A 22553-nucleotide genomic window follows, 5' to 3' on the forward strand; every position below is an offset into this window, starting at 1 on the left:
CTGACTCCCTTTCATTCGCTGCTTCTAATTTCCTTCTTTAAATATAAAAAGACCACAGAGATGCTTTATTAATACAAAAGGTTATCAATTTGAACCATAAAATCTGTAAACTATTTTCAAATGAGTAAATAAAGACATTCTTAAACTTAAAATACATAATTATGTGTCTTTTCCTCAAAATAGGAAGAATATAGAGACAGTTAAAAGCAATGTCATGCGTGGAAAGAAAAGATGATTAGCCCTCAGAGGAAAAGGTAGGTGTGTGTGTGTGTGTGTGTGTGTGTGTGTGTGTGTGTGTGTTGGGAGGATGAGAGAGAGGAGGGAAACTCATTAGATCTTCAGTATTTCCCAGAACAAGATCTAAATCCAAAGATAACTTGGAGGGCAATATTACAGCCATTGAGAGTTGTTTCTTTTCATTCCTTGGGTTACTAAAAACACAGAATCAACTATAATAATAATAAAAAAGTTTGTTTTACTTTTCAGTAGTGAAGTAAAAACCCACATCCCAAACAATTTGTGAACATTTTTCTGATTACATGAAGGTATCAAGTTAAGTCAAACAAGTCCTTGTTTTACAAAACAGCCAAGAAACTCAACACAAGCATCATAACAGAAAAACCAAGCATAAAACAGTACATTAGAGAAACAACAAAAAAATTTTTAGGAGCAAGGTTCTTAAAAGAAAAAAATCACTACGATTAGTTACACCAGTATTCATGTCCCTGAGCTAGTTGTGACAGGGTTGCTTGGGCCATCGTATCTGTCACTGGCAGCAAAGCCACCACATCCCAGATGCTGAAACATTAAAAATGAAACATTAAAAATTAAAAATACATGCTGTCAACTTTAACTTAGCTGCAGTTTAGCATCTTCAAATAACATTGAAAAGAATGACCTTTGTTGTTTTATGTTCTTTTTATTAAGGAATTTATTATTTGTATTTAAAATTATAACTTTGCTTAAGAAAGCTGAGAGGCAATAATAGAACAGTGACACAATTCCCCCAAACAACAAAACAATTTCCATTTTGACGATTTTTAACCAAGGATACTTGGAATTAAGCGTTTCTCAAAAATTTAAGTGTTAGGATTTCAGAGGGAGATGACATCAGAGGAAGGTTCAAGCTTTGCTCTGGGGGAGAATAAACTAAGTGGAGACAGGCACTGAAGTCAGAGGATCTTACAACATGGGGTGAAACTGGAGTACCTCACACTTATCTGGAGAATTAACACAGAGGAAATTCAGCTCCAAGCAAAACAGAAGGGTGAGGTGGGGGACAGAGGCAGACACTGTGGCAGAAAAAGTGGGCCCCTGTGAGGAAGAAAATCTCAACAAGGTGCAAAATCCCCATCCATTTCTCTCATGGGTGGGGACTGCGGGACCAAGCAGATATAGCAAAGTCACGTTCGAACATACCGGGCTGTACAAAAGCCCAGACCACACACTGCAGAGATATGGATCTAAAGCCCAGAGAGGAGTTCTAGCATTGGTAACACAGGCGTGAGTGAAGACCACATACACCGTATGCACCAGCAACAAATCCTAGCCACAGATTGGTTTTCACTGATATACGACACCACCATTGCAAAAGTGGAAGCTCAACACTGTTAATATTTAGAAAGCAATTGTAGGGAGACTAAAAAAAGCACCAAAGGACAAGCTGAGTCCTCAGGGGAATACTACAAGAGGAAACAATTCTCAGAACCACAAAGACGTAGAAGCTCTTTCGTTCATATCATATACTTCCTTCGAAGTTCCCATAATAAAGAAATTCCAAGTGTAGGAAAATACACAAAGTGCATTAAAGATATACAAATCTCAGAAAAACCAATGAATTTACTGAGAAATAAAATTAGTGAACGGAGATTGAAATTGAATTAATAATGGAGCTAAAGGATTTAAAAACATCAAGAAACGAGATAAAAAATTCAGAGGAATGCTACTGAAATACAATAGATCAGAGAAAAGTTAAACCAGTTTTTAAAGATTTTTTTTTTGTTCCTGTGATTTTCAGAAGTTTTTTTTTTCTTTTCACATTTTAATGAGCATTATACTGGATATTTATGGACAATGCTCGTGACTGATTGCTGCTCTTTTGCATACACTGGAAACCATAAGAGGACTGTCTCTTAAGACTGCAGCCTAAAACCTCTGCCACCATTGATATGGTGGTATAAAAAATCAAAAGGGGGAATTGTAACAGAGTGATCCCCAGGAAAAGGGGAGATTCCAGGTTCCTGCCCCACCCAAAAGGAGGATGGAGTTAAGCAGGGAAGAGAAAAATCTAGAGAGGAGACTGAAGAGGATGGAAGCAGGATGGAGAGCCAGAAGGTGACCTGAGGGAGGCACGTGGAGCAGAGAGACATGTGAAGAAACTGCAATTACTTCTTCTTGGTCCTAGACTGGTTGAAATAGATGTGGGTGACAGACCCATGGGAAATTCACTTTGGCAGCATTTATCTTCATTTTGACTTTGCTCTTTTCCTCACAGACTTGTCTGGCCATTTCTGACCCTTTTCTATGGGTCCTTGCTGGAAGGTGCTTTAGACTTGTGTCTGGCTTTCAGGCCTTGCTTTGGGCCAATCCCTTTTGGGTAGACTTTTACCCATGAGGGGATGGGTAACTTAGGATGTTTGAGTTACAAACTATATTCTTTGTCTTTTCTGTATTGCACACTAATTGTATTAAAGTTTCTTTCAATTTTTTTTTAAAGGAAGAAATAGAATAGACCAACAAGAAGATCAAACATGTGACCAATAAGTTGATAATGCACAAAGAATCTAGGTGGAGAAAGAGAGAAACACACACACACAAATGAAGGAACACTATGAGACTTATCCAATACCTGAGGAAAACAATAGTTATCATAGCCAGGGAAGAGAGAGAATGGAATGTGGAGCTTATGAAGAAATAATAAAGAAAAATCTCCCAAACTTGTAGAAGGGACCAAGTTTACAAGTCCACAAAGCTGAAGAACACAAGGATATCCAAAACAAATAAGACCTATAAAACATATAATACTGCAACACCCAAAAATTAAAAACAAAATAAAAGAATACTGAAACCAGCTAGGGGAACAAAGCAGATAGCCTATGAAGGAACCCTAATCAGACTTACTTGCTCTCTCTGAAGAAATCCTGGGGCAAAGAGAGACGAAATGATATGCTCAGTCAAGTACACTATCTCCTGCAAGACATGCCCTCAGATATGAGAGAGAAGTAGACCTTTTCAGACAAAAAAGAAGCTGGTGGTCTTTGCAAACACTAGACTATCCCTTCCAGAAATGTTGAAAGAAGCTCTTGTATTTAAGCTGAAGAGAATAACATCTAAAAAGAGCTAAACAAGGAAATAGAAAAACCATGAAATTAAGAACAAAATGGCAGTATTGGAATTTTATATATCAAGAATCACCCTAAATGTAAATATACTGAATTTAGGATTAAAATGCACAGAGAGTATGGTTGGATCACTAAACAGAATCTGACTTTCTGCTATCTTTCAAGAAATGCATCTGAGCTCCAAAGATAAACAGGTTCAGAGTAAAGAATTCTGAAACGATCCTATAAATAAATGGGATACAAAGGAAGGCATGACACTCATCAATATATATTCAGCAATTATTTTATAAGTAAAATAATTACTATAAAATCTGAAAACAGAGATTGGAAAAAAACACATGCATGCTTGGGGATGACAGCAACCCACTTTCACGAGTGGATCAAAACTGATCCAAGCGCTCATTACACATATGAGGAAACAGCCTCAGAAAGACAGGCACGTGTCCAGAAGCAGACATGGCTGCCCTGTCACTGGGTGTGGACAGCTCAACCTATGCCAGTGGAATCAACCAGACATGAACACAATAATTTTAAACAAGAACTAAAACTCGTGGGCTTAATAGATATTGATAGGGCACTGCTCCTACTAAAAAGCTGAATACACATTCTTTTCAAGGGCAAATGGGACATTCTCCAGAGTTGACCACATAAGACAAGGATCAACAAATTTATGAAGACTGAAATCATATCAAGCACAGCCTGTAACCACATGGTATATGCTAGAAATCAACCACAAAGAGAGAGCAGGAAAAATTTCTAATATGTGGAGAATGAGTAAAACATTACTGAATAACTATTGCATAATATGGATAACAAAGAAGAAATTAAAAAGTATCTTGAGACAAAAGATAATGAGGATACAACCTTCCAGAATTTATGGGACACAGCAAAAGCAGTATTAGAGAAAAGTATATAGTAATACATGCCAACAGAGAACAGTTCAAATGAATAACCGTAGCTCTCACTTTAAGGAACTAGAAAAAGAAGAAGAAACAAAGCCAAAAAGAAAGTCCAAAGATGTAAGAAACCAAAAGCTTGTTGCTTGGAAAAAAAAAAATAGTAAAACTTCTAATGAAGCTCACAAAGTAAAGGAGAAAACCCACAGATAAGATCAGAAGTGAAAGTGAAGTTACAAAAGACATCTCAGAAATTCAGGGCATAATAAGATATTACTATGAACCTTTGTAAGCTAGTAAGTTGAATAAAAAAGAAGAAATTGAAAAACTTTTAGAAATATAAACCATCCAAAATTGAATAGGGAAGAAATAGAAAACTCAACCAGAACAAATACAAGCAACTGAATTGAAGCAGTAATAAAACTTGTCCCAAGAAAACAAAAGTACAGGATGTGATGGTTTCACAAGTGAGTTCTATCAAACCTTCAAAGAAGAACTAATAGATATTCTTAAACTCTTCCCAAAAAAAATTAAAAGGAAATATGTGCGAATTTTATGAAATCAACAATATCCTAAGGTAAAGACAACACAGACTACAGAACTATTTCCCTTATGAAGAAAAAACAAAACAAAAAACCTTTGCAAACTGAATCCAACAATGCTTTCAATGGTTTTTGCAACATGATCAAGAGGGATTTATTCCAGAGACACAAGGATGGTTCAACATTCAAAAATCAATCTGTGTAATGGAGCACATCACTAAAATAAAAGCTATATGATCCTATCAATAGATGTGGAGAAAGCATTTGATAAGAGTCCATATCCATTTATGATCAAAACCCTTGAAATAACTTAGATGAATGGAATGTATATCCACATAATAAAGGCTCTATATTACAAATGCACAGCTAACATCATTGTCAATGATGAAAAACTGAAAGCTTTTCCACTCAGATGTGGTATAAGACATAGATGTTCCACCTTCATCACTACTATTCAACATAGTTTTGGAAGTCCTAGCAGGAACAAGAAAAAAATATAAAATTAGCAAAGAAAAAATAAAACTATATTTGGAGACATGAAGATAATATATTGATACATAAAGAACTCTAAGACTACAGAAAAATAATTGAAACAGTAAATCAAAATGGCAGACTACAAAATCAATATATAAAAATCAGTTTTCTTTCTATATGCAAACAAAGTGTTAGAAAATGAAGAAATCAACAATCCCATTTACAATTATATCAAAAAGAATTATATATCCAGGAGTAAACTTAACATAGGAACTGAAGCATCTATACAAAGAAAACCACAGCAAATTGTTAAAAGGAAGAGAAGACAAAGAGAAATGAAAAGATATTCTCAGCTCACAGACTAAAAGAATTAACATAGTCCAGATAATTGTCTTGTCCAAAGCAATACACATATTTAATGCAATCCCTATCAAGATTTCAATGACCTTTCTTAAATAAATAATACAAATTAGTGAAATTCACATGGAATCATAAAAGACCCCAATGACAAAAGCAATTCTGACAAAAAAAAGAGGAAGAATGGCATTATCATAATCCCAGATCAAATGGTATTACAAAGATATAATAATCAAGGCATTGTTGGATTATGAAACAAAAACAGACACACAGACCAGTGAAATGGAGAGCCCAGAAATAAACACAAACCTATACTGAGAATTAATCCACAACAAAGGATCCAAGAACATATACTGGAGAAAGGAAAGGCTCCTTAATAAATGACACTGAGAAAACTGGACCACCACATGAAAAATAATAAAACTAGACCACTATCTCTTACCACACACAAAAATAAACTCAAAATTGTTAAAATACTTGGCTATCAGATCCGAAACCACAAAATACTTAGAAGAAAACATAAGGAAAACATTCCACAACATAGGCTTCAGAGATGTCTTTGAGGATTATTCTCCAAAAGCAAGGAAAATAATAGAACATAAACATCAAACAAAAAAGCTTCACAGTGAAAGAAACCATCACTAAAACAAAAAGCTACCCTACTGAATGGGAAAAAATATTTGCACAAAATGTGTCCAAGGAGCTGACAATCCAGTATCACAACTCAACAACAACAAACTAACCCAATCAAAAAGTAGGCAGAAAAATAAATTGGCAGTTCTCCAAAGAAAGCATACAGATGGCAGAGAGGCAGAGGCAGATGAAAAAATGTTGCTCATTACTATGGTCAGTAAAATGTAAATCAAATTCACAATGAGATACCACCACACACCTGTGAGAATAGTCCTCATCAAAAAGACCAGAAAACACCTGCTGGCCTGGATGTGGAAAAAAAAAAAAAAAAAAGAAGAAGAAGAAGAAACCCAATCACACTCATTGGGTCTGTAAACTGGTCCAGCCCCCATGGAAAGCAGTATAGATTTCTCAAAATATTTAAAGTGGATCTACCATATGACCCAGCAATTTCCTCCTAGGTATCTACTGAAGAATACAAAAACATTAACTTGAAGGGATATATTCATGCCTATGTTCTCTACAGCACAATTTCCAATATTCAAGCTTTGTAAACAACATAAGGGCCCAAAGACAGATAAATCAGGAGATATAGTGTATCTACACAGTAGAATACTACTGAGCTATTAAAAAGATAAACGTGCCATTGGTGACAACATGCATAGAGCTAGAGGGGATTATGAGAAGTGAAATAAGTCAAAAGAGAAAACACAAATATCAGATGATGTCACTTATAAGTGGATATAGAGGAATCAAACAAAGGGTCAGGTAAAGAACAAACTAAAAATCTGACTAAGGTACTGAGACTACGGAAGGGGGACAGTGGGGAGAATAACACGGGAATGGAGCGCAACAGACTATGGCTCTTGGTGGTGGGTGTGATGTGGTAACAACACTTGAAGGGGTGATACTCTACTTCCAAATCAACTACAACATAGTAAACCAGTGTTAGCTAAAAAAATAATAATAATAAAATATAATAATAAATAAAATATTAATTATAACCATAAAGTGTTTCTAAATATAACACATTTTAGCCACTGTTACTAGTAACCTACACAAATTGTATAACATGGAATCTAAAATTAAAATTTTCTAGATGAGTCTTTGAATTGAAATTTAGCTGAAAAAACAGATGCAGCTTAATGTCATTTAAATAACGCCATCGGAAGTAAGCAGTCAGGTCTGAAGTACCTGCAAGAGATTTGACGTCAGATCCTCAGCCATTGCCAAGCCACATAATCAAAAATAAATGAAGAAACAAAGCAAGAACTAAATCAAATTTGCATCACATAAGAATCACCTGGGAAACTTTTTTTAATCTTAGAAAAAAACCTAATTCTTTATCCCTATTTTGAACAACTAAATTAGGATCTCTGAAGATTAGAAATGGACACAGAAAATCAGCATTTTTTCAAAGTTCCCCAGGACATTCTCAAATGATCAAAATTTGAGAGGCACTCTTACAAGCAACTGCCTCTTATTCAAAGTAAGAATCACCTGCTCGCATTATAATCCATTCCAAAGACCATTCATATACATGTGGGGAAAGACTGGATAGAAAACCTCATTCTTTTTAATTTCTTCTGTGCAGCTACATTCTATAAAGCAGTGATTTCTGTCCTGACAGATCACAGCTGCCAAATCCTTACTGCCATCTTCTCTGCTTAAAAGTGCTTTATCGTCATAAGCAGGATTTCTGTTTACACTGTCCAGCAGGAAGTGAAAAAAGAGGGAAGACTTGAAGGACAAATTATCTCCTTGCTTGAAGAAAAGTATACACCAAGCTTTAACTCCAAATGTATTAGAGCTTTAACTCCAAATGTATTAGAATGGATGGGTTGAAAGAGGCTTTACAATATTTTTTTGTTTGAAGAGCTGTGACTATATATCTAGATAATCTGAAGCACCCAAACATCAAATGCTTGTATTTTCCAGTAAAAACATCAAATGCCAGTAAAATCAACTCCAGATGGGTAAAAAAAATTTAAATGAAAATATAAAAGAACTAAGATATGTGGGTAAATATTTTCAAAGGCAAACCTCTATATATCATAAAAATAAGAAACAGTAAGATTGAAGAGTTTGACTACATAAAAATTGAAATAATAAGGTTAAAAGATATGGTACGTATTGGAAAAATATACTTGTGATATTCCTGACAAAGGGACAGTCACCTTTTTATATGGAGTTCTTAAAAGTCAAAGAGAAAAAATAAAGGACGAGGACACAAATATAAGAAGGTATAGATAACCAATGAAAATGTGAAATGGTATTCACCCTCATTAAAAATCAAATGAATCTGAATTAATTAGAATGATTATCATATTTCAACTGACTGAATAACAAAAACTGAAAACTTGGGTCAAAATGCTGCTTCTGCTAATATGTGGGCAAGTGGGCTCCTCTCCATAAGTGGTAGAAGAAATAATGGTAAAAAAACTTTGTGAAGCATAATTTGAAATAAACACCAAAGGATAAATAAATTTCTCTGGCAATAATTCCTCTAGGAATTTATTCCAAGGAGGTAATTACAAAGAATAAAAACAGTTATATAACATGGCTTGTTTATAAAAAATGAGAATATTGAGAAAAACTGAAAGTCTACTAATATAGGACTTAGTAAGTAAATTATAGCATATTTAAATAAACAGTCATTAATAATTATGTTTTTCAGTAGAAAGTGTCCCATGAAATACTAGTCATGTTAAGAAGCACTATATATATGACCTCACTGACATAAAATCTTGTATGTCAATCTATGTACCATATGCATTATAAGATATTGACAGAAGAGTCATGAAGAATACTAAAAAGAAGTTTTCTCTGGATGATGGTTTTAAAAGCAAAATTATCTTCTAGATCACTTTCTGTATTGCTTGCATTTTCTATACTGTGCAGTTGTATCCTATTAAAATAAAGATAATTTAAAATAAATTCAAGCAATACACAAAATAATTTTCAAATTGAGCATCGTTTGGTATCCCCAACCTGCCAAATCACTATCATCTTCTGATCATGAAAACATGAGAATTGATAATGGTCTTTCAAGGTTCTTGTAAGTGAAATTGAGCAGAAATGACTTGACTTCAAACAGATTCAATCCAAATTAGTGCCTAAGATAAAGCAAATTACTCAAAATTCCTTACTAGGAGAAATGATGGCCAGTAAAACTTAGTGGCAAGTAAGCAATGAAGAACCCATTACTTTGTCATTGTACCGACATTATTTTTGTACCCACACAAAGCAGTATCACTCCACTGAGTCTGCCTAACTCCTTAAAACTGAAATATGTTTTGGTGCAGATTACAATGGCACCTTATATTTCACTTCAAGGAGAAATGATTTTGTTGCCAAACTGGTGTGGTATGGTAACATCTAAAGATAGGTGACTCTATATGTCTGAATCATACACAGTATTGTACACTAAGGTTACCTCAATAAAACAATTACAATCAAAAACGTACAATGTTCAGGTAAATTGAAATTACAGCCTTAACTACAGCAAAGCAATTATCAATTTACTTTAACCTTACTGTTACAGATTGCATATGGTAAGCTTTCAGAAGTATCTAATCGAGGAATATCATATGTGAATAAAAAATATATTTTCCAACTTAAGCAGATTGATTAAATATTCTCAGCACAGCGGCATGTTAAAATAAAGCCTCAAATTTAGAGATGCCAGTTATAAATGTTCCTTATTATGAGACAAGTTCCCTCAAAATGTACTCTGTTAGGCTCCATAAATATCACAAAATTCACAGAATTCTAAAAATCTTACTGTATTCACTTGTTAAAAGATTTGTGAAAATAGGATTATATTTACTCCTGGAAAAAATTTAAATGACTTTCTTCCCTCTAGACTATGTTCAGTCAGTCATTCACAATCAACAATGTTAATATAAATTAAAACACTTTTGTGTTCCAAAAGGCAAAGAACATTTTTAAGGCAGCACAAAGACTTCCCACCAGATATCAAAAAAGTATTCCAAATGTCACTATCTTACCCATTAACTAAGTGGTTCATGGACATGTATTGACTTGACTTCATATCAAGTTCCAGTTGGTCAGTACTTTGAATACGTCACTTCTAACAAAAAACTCCAGTGAAATATACTTAAACTCTGAAATCATCAAGTATTCTGTATACCTGCTTGGCAACCAAGAATGTTCATACAGTGCAGTGAGGTGGCACACAGGGTAACAGACTGTAGCTGTGGAAAGGCCATGTTCTGGAATGGTAAGGCTGAACAAGCTCTTGTTAACTTCCCACTATGGTCAGGGCAAACAGAGTTACTACCGTGGGACTAGCTGAAAGGATAATAAGGATATTGTACAATTCCTAAACCTCAGAAAGCTTATGTTCTAGCCCTTTGTTGTCAAGCTCTAAGAACAGGAAATGTTCATAAGCTGGGGCTGGACTCTAGATGAATGTGAGCTCAACTCTTGGCAAAGGAGTTCAGTCACTCCCAGAGGCAGTAAAATTGTGCACACTTAATGTGCAGTCTGTGAACATGCAGTCTGTGAACATGCACTCTGTAACCTCAAGGTACCTCCGAGGGCCAACTGATGGTCAAAATGTGTATGTCAACTGGGAGGATGCATACAGTATTTACCTTGTTATTACAATTTGCTACTTTATTTTGCACACAGTTCCATAGAAATGATCAACATACCTCCCAAGATTTACTTCTAATAAAGTAGGCTTATACCTTATTAGGTTACAATACATACATTTGTGTGTGATTATGTATGAATTATATGACTTTTCATATATATGCCTCATTACGTATGTGAATATTAAATATACGTGTGCATATCAATGTGTGTGTATATGTATATGTATATGTGTGTGAATACTGGAATGAAAGCTTAAATGTGAATTTCTGTATTTGAGCAGGCAAGACCTCTTGAACAGAAGCTGGCAAAGGAGTATGCTTAAACAACAGCAGCGCAGTGACTCATCTGTGTTTTCACAACATGTTTCTACCCAGCACCCATGTCTATTTGTAGCCTGACAATAAAGGCCCTATGTGAACCATCTTTGAGTTGTCTGCCTTTAAAAGCAAAGACACTGTTCTCAGGTTGACTCATTTGAGCTGCATGTGCACAATTCGAGACTCATTTGAAATAACCCACTGTTACATTTAGGAAGGCAAGTGACATAATTAAAGATTATCACAGAGGATACCCATGTTTTTGTGCTTATTTCTGCTCTAGCGTTTAGAAAGTCAAATGAAGTCAGAGGCCTTTACCTCTTAAATAGTTCTGTGGCACACTGCTACTATTGTCTCTTGGGGACAGAGAAAAAGATTACTTTATCAATCTACTAGACAGTAAATATCATTGGAAAAGGAATTCTTAGCTATTTTCATCACTATTTGTATTCTTAGCATTTAAAATAGTGTCTGGTATGTAGTAGATCCTCAATAAATATCTGCAAAGGAATGAATCGACTTCTGCTGTAGACCTGTGACATGACTTGGGCTTTATTACCAAATCCAGGAAAGATTTAGATGTCCCTATACACCAAGTCAAGACAACTTCCATTGCTAGAGTATGAGAACTTCTGTGTGTTACAGCACATACCCTTGTCTTTCCCTCTCCACGCCCCTCCCCACCCCACCCCCACCACCCCCCGCAATTCTACAGTCGTGTTGCTAGGGTTTGTTATCAATTTATTTTCCTGACCCTTTGTTTTATTTTTTTTATATCTCACATGTAAATGAAACAAGGTTTGTCTGCTTCCTTCTGATTTATTTCACTATCATTATCCCTTCCAGGTCCAACCATGTTGTTGCAAATTGCAAGTGTTCGCCTTTTGTTTATAGATGAGTTGTATTCCATTTGTGTATATATACTAATACTATATCTTCCTAATTCACTCCTCTGTCCTTGAGCATTTAGGTTGTTTCTATAACATAACTGTTATAATGGTTTCTATAACTTAACTATATATAACCCCTTCTAGTTGGTGTTTTTGCATTCTCTAGGTACATACACCTAGGAATGGGATTTCTGAATCATATGGTAAATCTGTTTTTATTAGAGAAAAATTCAGTATTTTCATGCAGAGAAACTTTTAAAACCATGAGATCAGAGTTGCAATAAAATTATCAATGGAGGCTACAAAATGTATTAACAAAATTTTCAAACTGTGTCTGGCAAATAGTCTCATAGGTTTTAAATAGATACTTAGGTACTCTGAGTTAAGTCATCTCCTAGGAATCACATTTAGCAAATGATCGTTTCAGTGAACATGCAGATGCACTTAAGGTATTTATGTTTATTCTAAAGTCTTCTGAACTCAGAAAATTGTTTATTCCACCAGGCCTTTCCTATATCATTCCTCAAGTAGGAAAAAAAAAAAATAGTCCGTGTTACTTACAATGTTCCACAACAGAACTGGGGTACAGGTCAGAGGTTCAGGGGCAGTGAGAGGATTCACCAGAGACAGAGTGGGGAGCAGAACAGGCAGATCCACGAAGCACACTGCTGAGGGGAGCAGCGGGCAGGTCAGGAAAGTCTGCCATGATTCTCTGTGCTATGCTTTAACTAGCTACACCACCAGAGAGGGCCCTCAACTATTAACTTTAAGGGGAATTTTCTTTCTTTGTCTCAGATGCAGTTTTCAAGTTAAGACTGATGAAAAGGACTTCCATTCAGTTTAAAAAGGCAATAAACAATTTTATAGAAGTGTCCATCACAAAGAAAAAAAATCCATTGTAGAAAAGTGTTTAAAATTATTGATACCAGGAAGTCTCTCTATATTCTGAAAGAGCAGATAGTTTTGCTCTTGCCATCCTCTCAAAATCACAGTTTTCTCATATTTTCTTAACGCGTAGATGTCTGTACTATCTTCAGACTGCTTTCTCAGTGCTTTCTTGTTTAGTTGTCTCTTAAATAACCTACTTTAATTATCATTATGCTGTTATCTGAATGTCATTTGATATGTCCAACTCACTGTTATTTTTGAAGTGTTAACCAGGTGCCAATATTAAAAAATCACCAGGTTTTACATAAGAATTTGAATTTCCCATCTTTCTTTGAAACTCAGAAAATGAAGCAAATCTGAGCACGTATACAGGCAGGAACAAGCAAAGATGAGTCACTGTCCCCTCCCATGGAGAATGAGCCACGTTAGGCACATGGAAAAGTCATGTGAGAAGCCCTCAGTCCTCACTGTGCCAGCCAGAGACCCAGCCTCCTTACCAGGCAGTAAGTAAGAAGGGCTTCAGGGGAGATTAACACTAGCTGCCATCTCACACAAGTATGAGAAGATGCAAGAGAGAACCACCCAACCGAGCCCATTAACCACCAAATTCAAGAGACAGAATAAGATTTTTTTTTTCAAGCCTCTAAAGTGAAGAAGTAACATGCAACTAGATAAGGGCTAAAGGCTAAAAGTGCTCTTAAATTAAAATACAACTGTTTAAAATTATTTCTCTCTTTATAAATGTCATAGTCCCCCTCTTTTGTACTTAGGTGGAAATAAAAATGTGAATATGCCCAAAGAATAAGTGGAAGAGGCTATTCTTTGGAATCAGTTATTTATATAATGCATACATATTAAGAAGATGCTGGCAGTATTTGAGAATGTCTTATAAATTAAACAGAAATAGTGAAGAAGAACAGAATTTGAAAAGGGCCCTGATCTAGTTCTTTTCATAAGAATATCAGCTTCATTTGCTTCTCTGAATTCAGCATCTAGCACAATGCTTATTTTGTCCAAAAGACTGGATAAACCGAAAGTAGTTTGTGCATAGTTTTCTGATTGCATTGAAGAAATCTAAAGTAACTTTTCTGTCACTAAAATTTAAACTTATATTCATGCAAGAGGAAGGCAAATGCCACCTGCAAAGTAATCAACAAATTGTGGTTCTTATAAAATAAGTCAAGCCACTGTCTTTACAGCTTAATGAGAGGCAGATGCAGGTATAGGAGAAACAACTCCTAGCTGTGTTTCTTAAAGACAAATTCTACGGATAGGTTTGCAAATACCATCTTGCGCAAGTCAATTGTTTGATGGCTTTGTGTGCTCAGCTGTAAGATGAAACTAGCTATGCATTCCCCAAAAAAATGTGATCATCAAATTTAACCGTATATGCTTCAGACATTCAAGGTAGCAGATCTAAACCTTGTACCCTGCACAAAATTAAAGCAGCTGATATGCTTTGCCCAAATAGAATTACATATCCTCATTTCCTTCCCTTCTTTTCCCCACTTGTGACTCAAGCCAGATTTCATCGAGCTATTTTTGTAATTACTAAAATGTGGAAATACAGCAGCAGGCCAGAAGCAAGTAAAATGCAGCATCCAGCAAAAGAAAGAAAATCACGCTGAGTAACTGAAAGGCCATCTGCTTCTAGCTGAGCTGTAGGGGTGAGGAAGGCAGAGGAAAGCAATCTGGGCTGTACTATTTGTGTCTTCCCCAAAACCATACCCACCTGCATGTTGTCAGTGGCATCCCCAAGCAGTCCTCCAAAAGTGATAGCATTAGTTACAGTTGCCAGATAAATGAAGAGAATTGCTGAAAGAGCCTGAATATTTAAAGCATCATAAAAATCACTGGCAAAAAATGGTGCTTTCCTCTTTATGTCCTTAATTAGTCCACCACAGAACCTGGGTAGGGAGAAAACAAATGCATGACAATGTAGAATAAATTACCATAAAATCTGAGACATAATTTATTAAACCACAAAGAACTTTGTGTTTAAGTACTTGAACCAATGACAAAATGATTTATTCAGTTAAGAGGAAATAAAATAACTGTAAAGGAACAAATTTTCTTCTCTCTCTCTTTTCTGATCACTAAATTAGGTGTCACATTCCCTAAAGACCAGCTAACTCTTGATCCGAGTGAATGATGCAGATAAATTAAAATATCTCACTTTCTGAAAAAATTCCAAATATATCAGCAAATCATAAAATGTCCTTTTACTACATTGCCATTGCGTCCTTTTCAGCCCCATTCATTCATCTGATCTTTCATTCACCCCACCAATGTTTACTGAGTGCTGTGATATGCCAGCGTTATTCTGGGTGCTAGAGACCCCCCGTGAACAACACAGGAAAAAAAATACCTGCCTTTATGGAGTTTACTTCCTATGTGAAGGAAAAAAAAATTTTAAATGCATGATGTTAAAGAACAAAAGAAAAATTAAAAGGAAAAAGGAATTATGAAGTACTCAAGGAGCAGCAACTGACACAGCAGACAGAGTGGACAGAACAGAATCTGTGATGGTGGGGGAAGGCCCTGGAGAAAGCAGGAAGGGATTCATGCTGCTGTATGGTGGGAAAGCATTGCACACTGAGCCCCATTACAAGTGTGAGCTGATCCGTGGGATGCAGGCAGGCCACAGTTTCTGCTATTTAGAATAGGCTTTCTCAGAGCTCAGCCATCCTCTGAAGTCTTGAGCCTCTAGGGGTAGTTGAGATTTCCACCACAGGCTGTCACACTTCATCAGAATTGTCAGGCTGTCTGGGTGCTCACAAGCACCTTGGCTGACCACTCCAGTGTCTCAGTTTTTTTAGGGCCATGCACTGTATTGGGCCAACTACAGACGCTCAATATGTTTAGGACAGGTGGAAAACAGTGAAATTACAGCCTCGCTGTATAAAAAAGTTAACCCCAGAACTCATTCATATCTACAGAGAAGGAAAAATACATTCATATTAGATATAGTTTGTAAAAAACTGTTCAGAAAAAATGGGGGACCCGAGGGCTTGAAAGTTCTCTGTTCTTAAAGAAGGAAGTAGGGGCAAATGATGGTTTCTGGACTTGGGAAAGAAACCAAGTGGGGGAAGAAAATAATTTAATTTCCTCAGAGTCAATTGCATATTAAAAATGCAAACTTTAGGCAGCAGCTCTTCTGCCTGCCTGTGACCATGTGGGCACTTCTCTCCACCAACCTTTCTTTGCAAAGCCGCAGAGTTCTCCTCCAAGACTGCCCCCCGTGACTATACAGGCCCCTCTCTTAACAAACCTGTCCCTGTAAGGGGCTGCCTTTTCTGTCCTTGTGTTTGTGCCAGCATCCTTTACTTCCTTTCCTTTTTTATAATGAATCTGCCCTTTTGAATATTAAATTAATAAGTCATATTAATTCATAGTATTTTTACAAAGTCATCTCTTTATAGAATGAACACCCTAGTTCAATTTTCACCTAACTCAAAATGAAATGGAGACCCACAAGGAAGAATTATCATGAAGCAACCTGGGAAACCTGAATTCCCTACTGCAGGCCGAGGAGACTGCGACATGTGTCTTACTCATTTCTGTAAAGGTACCTGGCTTTAGAGTAAATAGACAGGGAAGAGATGGAATCACAAAAGCCAAGTGGGAAAAGAGGCACATTACTGAGTCTTACACACTGCACAATCACACACACACATGCACTCTCTCTGTTTATCTCTAGAATACCCCCTCACTTCTCTGCATTCACACTGGTCTCTCTGCCAATCATGCACCCACCAGGTCCCCTGCTATCGTCCACTTCCCATCCCAACATCTACATGGTCTGTCTTCCATCTTTTTGGGGACTTTCTCAAAAGTTACAAATTTCAGTAAGACAGTCTCTGACCACCTTATCCAAAATTGTAACAATATTTCCTATCACAAAACTTTCTGTCTGCTTTACTTTTTGCCACTTTTTTTTGTGTGCTGGTTGCTTGCCACTCACCACGATGAAGTATGACCCACAGAGAACAGGGATTTTGTTAACACACTGCTACAGTCCCAGTGCCTGTGACTAACAGATGCACTGTAAATATTTGTTGGCTGAACAAATTAGTGAACAAAAACGTTAACAGAAAGGTGATGGAACATTTAGATCTGCGGAAAAACTCAGCATGAATGGTGAAAGGTACCGGCCAGTCCTCTGTAATTCTTCACAATCTCCATGTCCTCCCCCTCCGTGGCCTCCATCATGGGGTGTGTCTCCATTCATCTGGACATTCTCTCCACCAGAGTACATATTCTTTCTAAGAAAGACAATAAAGCCAAAGAGAATATTAGCTATTTCATTCATGTTTTGTTTTGTTTTGTTTTTTAATTTATTTACTTTGTGTATACAGAACTGGGGTACAGGCCAGAGGCTCAGGGGCAGTGAGAGGCTTCACCAGAGACAGAGTGGGGAGCAGAACAGGCAGATCGACGAAGTATACTGCTGAGGGGAGCAGCGGGCAGTCAGGAGAGGTCTGCCACGCCATGTGGTCACCTCCGGGGCAGGCGGGAATCGAACTCATGCGGAAGTGGCTTAAGCTTCTCAGTCCTGTGCTTTAACCCACTGCACCACCAGGGAGGGCCACATTCATGTTTTTTTAACTGAGTCATGTATAAGCTAATGGAGAGATGGTGTGAAAATCCTTTGGAAGAAAAGTCATAATTTCCTCCTGCCATTGTAACAGATAACTCAAAGTGTCCTAATTAAAGCTAAAACAAATAATAGGTGAATGGAAAAGTTGAGTGATTAATATGCCCATTCACCAGAAATGGGCTTCTTCTCAACTATCTCACCCAGTTTCTTCACCTATGCAATCTAAAGAGACTCATCTTGACTTAGCTGATCTTTCCAGAAGTATAAGGAATCCCTAATATGTCCAGAAGAATCTTTATAATGCACTTCAATATCATAATCTGAGATTTCTAATTTATAATACTGGAGTCTGCCACAATCTTAACATTCATTTTATACCATCAGTGAATTGTCACATTAAGGCATTTTTATGATTTGAATTAAATGGGAATCTGAACATATTAGGGCAGTAGCTTGAGTGCATTTTCTTTTCTAAAAGAAAAACTTTCTGAAAACTCCCAATTAATAATTTACCTTTTGTCAGATGATGGGAGGCTCTTAGGAGGCTCTATTCTTATCGTTGGGTCCCACTCCCCAGGTGGAAGGACAATGACTTCATCTAGGAACTCGTCGATGCCAGCAATAAGGTCTTGCCTGTCTTTTGCTTTATAAGCAATGTCATGGAAAACCTAAAAAATAAGAGATGTGCTGATTGAACAAGACAAATATCTACATGCCTACATGTCAAACTGAGCTGAAGACTGCATTCCATAATCCATTTTAGTGTTACATTAAAGAAATATTGCCTATTATTCAGCTTGTACCAAAATACTCAGGTGTTCTGACTATGAACCCAAAGAATATATAGAGGTATGATAAACAGCTGTGTGTGGGGAGGTGGGTGGGGGGGAAGGATGGGTAGTGTTTTGTCCTCCACTACTATAAAACAACATTTCCTTTCGTCTCCCCCTGATATGTGGCGTTACTGACATAGCTGCTACGGAAGCCAGATGAAAATGGTTTAGAGAAATACACTGAAAAGTCATTCCCTGAAATAAAAACTATTGGGACAAACCATTGCTGATAACTCAAAAGGGAAAAAAGTTCAAGTGGAGTGTTAAGACCCAGGTTAAGACCCAAATACGGAAGCTTTTAAACACACAAATAATGTTAGCTACTAAAGAATGAAAATTTAGAATTAGATTGGTAACACATAAAGCAAAGGGCTGTAAGCACATACTCATATGTCTACCTCTGACCAAGGCAATAACTGAACCAACCAAGCCAGCAAATATTTCATGTCTTTTTTATCCAAAGAAAGGAGTTTCCAGAATTCCTCTTTGTCAATTACTCTATTTTTTTCTAATCAAATTCATGATATTGAAGACCTTTATATATTTCATACCAGCTAAGTCAAATTCTCTATTTTCCAGAAGAGATGGCCATTACCTGTTCTTAAAGATTGCTACTAGATCTGTTTTATTTTTGACAAGAATTAAAAAAAAACTACTGATATAACAAATAATATGTAATGATCTGGGGTTGTGGGGTTGAGAGGAGGACAATACTAAGTGTCAATGTGTCCTCTGTGGCAGACAGTGCCAACCTTACCCTTGTTTTCTCTAGCTACTTCCCACCACAAAGGCTGGAAAGTCAGAGAGTCCTTATCTGCTTCTAGCAGATAAGGACTGACAATTCTGACCAGTGAGAGAGAAAAGGCTATCTGGGAATTTTTTAAAGTACTATCAACAGAGGCCGCCTTCTTGCCTTGATGACAGGAGCTAATTGCAATGGCCATCTTAGGATCACAAAGCAACAGCCTTCGTTCTTTATTTATCATTTAGCAGTTAAGTTAAACCAATTCTAGGAGCTATCTACCTTCAAATTTCCTGATATTTGCGCTAAATAAACCCCGAGTTTAAAACACTATTTCAGATGTTTTGTCACTTGCAACCTAGAGCACTACATGTCCTAATTGATATGTATATATTAGGAGGAAGGGCTGCTTAAAAGAAAATAAGAACATAAAAAATAAATGAAAGCACACACTGTGATGCTTAGCTCACTCAAGGGGGAATAAAAAACAAACAAAATCGTTATGCATCCATGTCCCTAGCCCCAGAATTAAAGTAACCACCTAACTAATCACCAAACAGAACTTTCATACTTAAATTGCCTATTCTCTACTTAACACATGGAGAAACTGACAAACAATGAAGCAAAAGCAAAACATTTAGAAAATTAGTAGCCTACAAAGATAGAGAAGCTAAAATTGATGATGTTATATTCTTCAATTATGAAATTAGTTTGGAAATACTTTATATTTAAATGTATATAAGAACATTCAAATTATTATAAGGGTAAGAGTATAATTCCAAAGATACTCTGTAGTAATGGTTACTGAGGATTTTTTGTATGTGTATCATTTCTTTCCAGAAAATAAGAAAACCATAAAAATAGGTACTTTTTTATTTCTAAGGAAAAAATGGCTCATCCATTTTATTATACATTATTTTATAAAACCCATTATTTCTGAAACAAAATGTATACATAGATACACTTGAATATATTAAACATTTTAAAAGAAATTTTCAAATAGAAAGTCACCTAAGTTTTTTTAAAGAATATATAGCAATGCACCAATGGTAAAAGCTTAAAGTGTTTGACAAAGAAAGGAAAATATATTTTATTTCAAGATAAAATTCACTTTTGGAGAAGTGAATACATTCAGCTCATTTGCTGACATGACTGTATCTACCATTATACAGAATCACACGCTTGTAATTGAATAAATTGATAGCCAACTCACAGCACAAAACAACACAAGAAAGACAGGCACAGATCACCATCTTCCCAACTCCCTACCTCATCAGACATCAAGGTGGCAATGGCTCTGCCAATCTCGTGGTAGGACTTGGCTTTCCCCTTGGGGCCTAAGAGAATGAATAAGAACCTAAAGGAAGAGGAAAAAGCAAAGGCTGTAAGACAAATTTCATCAACCTCAATAGATAAAATTTAGACACACGTATCCTAGATCATGAAAAGGTTAGACCTGGAAATTCATCTTTAAAACACAAATAATTTTCTTAGTAATATGAAAAATACTCTTTCAAACTATTGTGAAACTTAAATTATTGTTCATTTTAATCAGCGGCATGGAAACCTGAGAATTTTCACTAAGAAGAAAAGTTTCCCTCTATGAGTCATTAAATTTTTCTTTAAAAAATATATATATATATATTTATTTATTTATTTATTTATTTATTTATTTATTTATTTATTTATTTATTTATTTATTTATTTATACATACAGAGCTGGAATCAGGCCAGTGGTGTGGGGGCAGTGAGAGATTCACCAGAGACAGAGTGGGGAACAGTGGGTGGTTAGGAAAGGTCTGCTGTGCCATGTGGGTCACCTCCAGGCCGGGGATAGAACTTGCACTGAAGTGGCTGTGGCCAGCTTGCAGTGCTGCGTCCTAACCTATTATGCCACCAAGCAGGACCACATTTTTCTTTTCTAAAATTTATTCTTTCCCCATTTTTATGACTTTTAGAATCTTTGGAGACAACCCACTAAGAACACTAACTGACAAGTCTGAATCTTCTGATTTCTCTGATTTTCCTTGACAAATATGGACAGTGTAGAAGACCATCATCTCCTAATCTTTTTTTTTTTTAAAGATTTATTTGTGCATGCAGAACTGGGGTACAGGCCAGAGGTTCAGGGGCAGCAAGAGGCTTCACCAGAGACAGAGTGGGGAGCAGAACAGACAGATCAACAAAGTACACTGCTGAGGGGAGAAGCGGGCGGGTCAGGACAGGTCTGCCATGCCACATGGTCACCTCTGGGGCAGGCAGGATCGAACTCATGTGGAAGTGGCTTTAGCTTCTTAGTGCTGTGCTTTAACCGGCTGAGCCACCAGGGAGGGCCCCCGTCTCCTAATCTTAAAGAAATGTTTCTACTAAGAAATGAATGGGACTGGGAGTGAGCAAAAATCAAGTCCTCTTGATAGCCAAGGACTTGATAGTCAAAATAAAGAATTATAAATAAGAAGTTCAAAGTAAAGCATCATTCAAATACAGTTAAAATCATTTGTGGATGTCCTCATTTTCCTTCCCAAACATCACTTGATAATGTACAAACACTGCTCCATAGTTAGTAACCCTGAAATTTATAGCAGTGAGGTTATCATGAACTAGGTCACCTCTTATCATGTTGGAAGGAATCCCTCAGTACTCACAGGGCAAATATGCATGTCCGAACTAGGGAGGCGGAAACTTGATAAGTAACCAGGAAAAAAAAAAGGCACAAAAAAGGCAATATTTGGTAAATTCCTGCCTTGCTTATGATCCTGTCTTACCTAACATGGAGAAAATGGGGTCGATGAAAATGATTGCATCATATAGTTGCACAGCTTTTTAAAGTTTGCAAAACATTTATCATAGAAAAACCCAAATACTGTGCCTAGTAAATGAAAGAGAGCAGATAGACTTTCTCCTGATCATTTCAATGCATGTCTGTCTAATATTACCTGCACAACCAATACAGCAGGGTTGTGACTGCAGAAAGAAAAGCTAACCAACAATAACTCCCTCAGCCCACAAAGGGGAAAGATAAAGTGAATGCTTAGCTGGGGACAAAAAAAAAATCTTAAATAAGACTTTATAGGAACAGGAATGGTTTAGGACTTTGCTTAGTAACATTTCATTTTTTATTTATTTATTGATACACATTACTTTATATAATGAAGTATTGACAACAAACATTCTTCAAAGTGTTAGGGAGGGTCTGCTTCAATGCCCTTAAGTAGATCATTTATTTTCTTCATCATAAAATTTAATCCAAAGAAAAAAAGGAACCTAATAATGTAACAAGGCATCTGAAAATTTGAACACTCTGTGATTTTATACCAGAATAACCATAAAATTGTTTAGTACTGATTGATTGGGAAGATGGCGGCAGAGTAAAGACGCCGAGATCACCGCGTCCAAGCCGGCATAGGAATTGAGGAC

The 22553-nt window shown here is 36.4% G+C and overlaps 1 protein-coding gene across 3 annotated transcripts in view; it reads right to left on the bottom strand.

Annotated features, from left to right (window-relative positions):
* Positions 1-22553, bottom strand: part of SLC4A4 (solute carrier family 4 (sodium bicarbonate cotransporter), member 4) — a 291594-nt gene that overhangs the window by 83329 nt on the left and 185712 nt on the right. For all 3 annotated transcript variants that reach the window (XM_004681227.2, XM_004681226.2, XM_012724181.1), the window contains 4 exons: positions 20406-20493; positions 18075-18229; positions 17113-17226; positions 14694-14868 (listed from right to left, as the gene is read on the bottom strand). In XM_004681227.2, coding sequence (XP_004681284.1) covers positions 14694-14868; positions 17113-17226; positions 18075-18229; positions 20406-20493 — 532 coding nt within the window. The remainder of the gene's footprint in view (positions 1-14693; positions 14869-17112; positions 17227-18074; positions 18230-20405; positions 20494-22553) is intronic.

Source organism: Condylura cristata, unplaced genomic scaffold, assembly GCF_000260355.1.
Source record: "Condylura cristata isolate star-nosed mole 26May11 unplaced genomic scaffold, ConCri1.0 scaffold00012, whole genome shotgun sequence".
Lineage (NCBI taxonomy): Eukaryota > Metazoa > Chordata > Mammalia > Eulipotyphla > Talpidae > Condylura > Condylura cristata.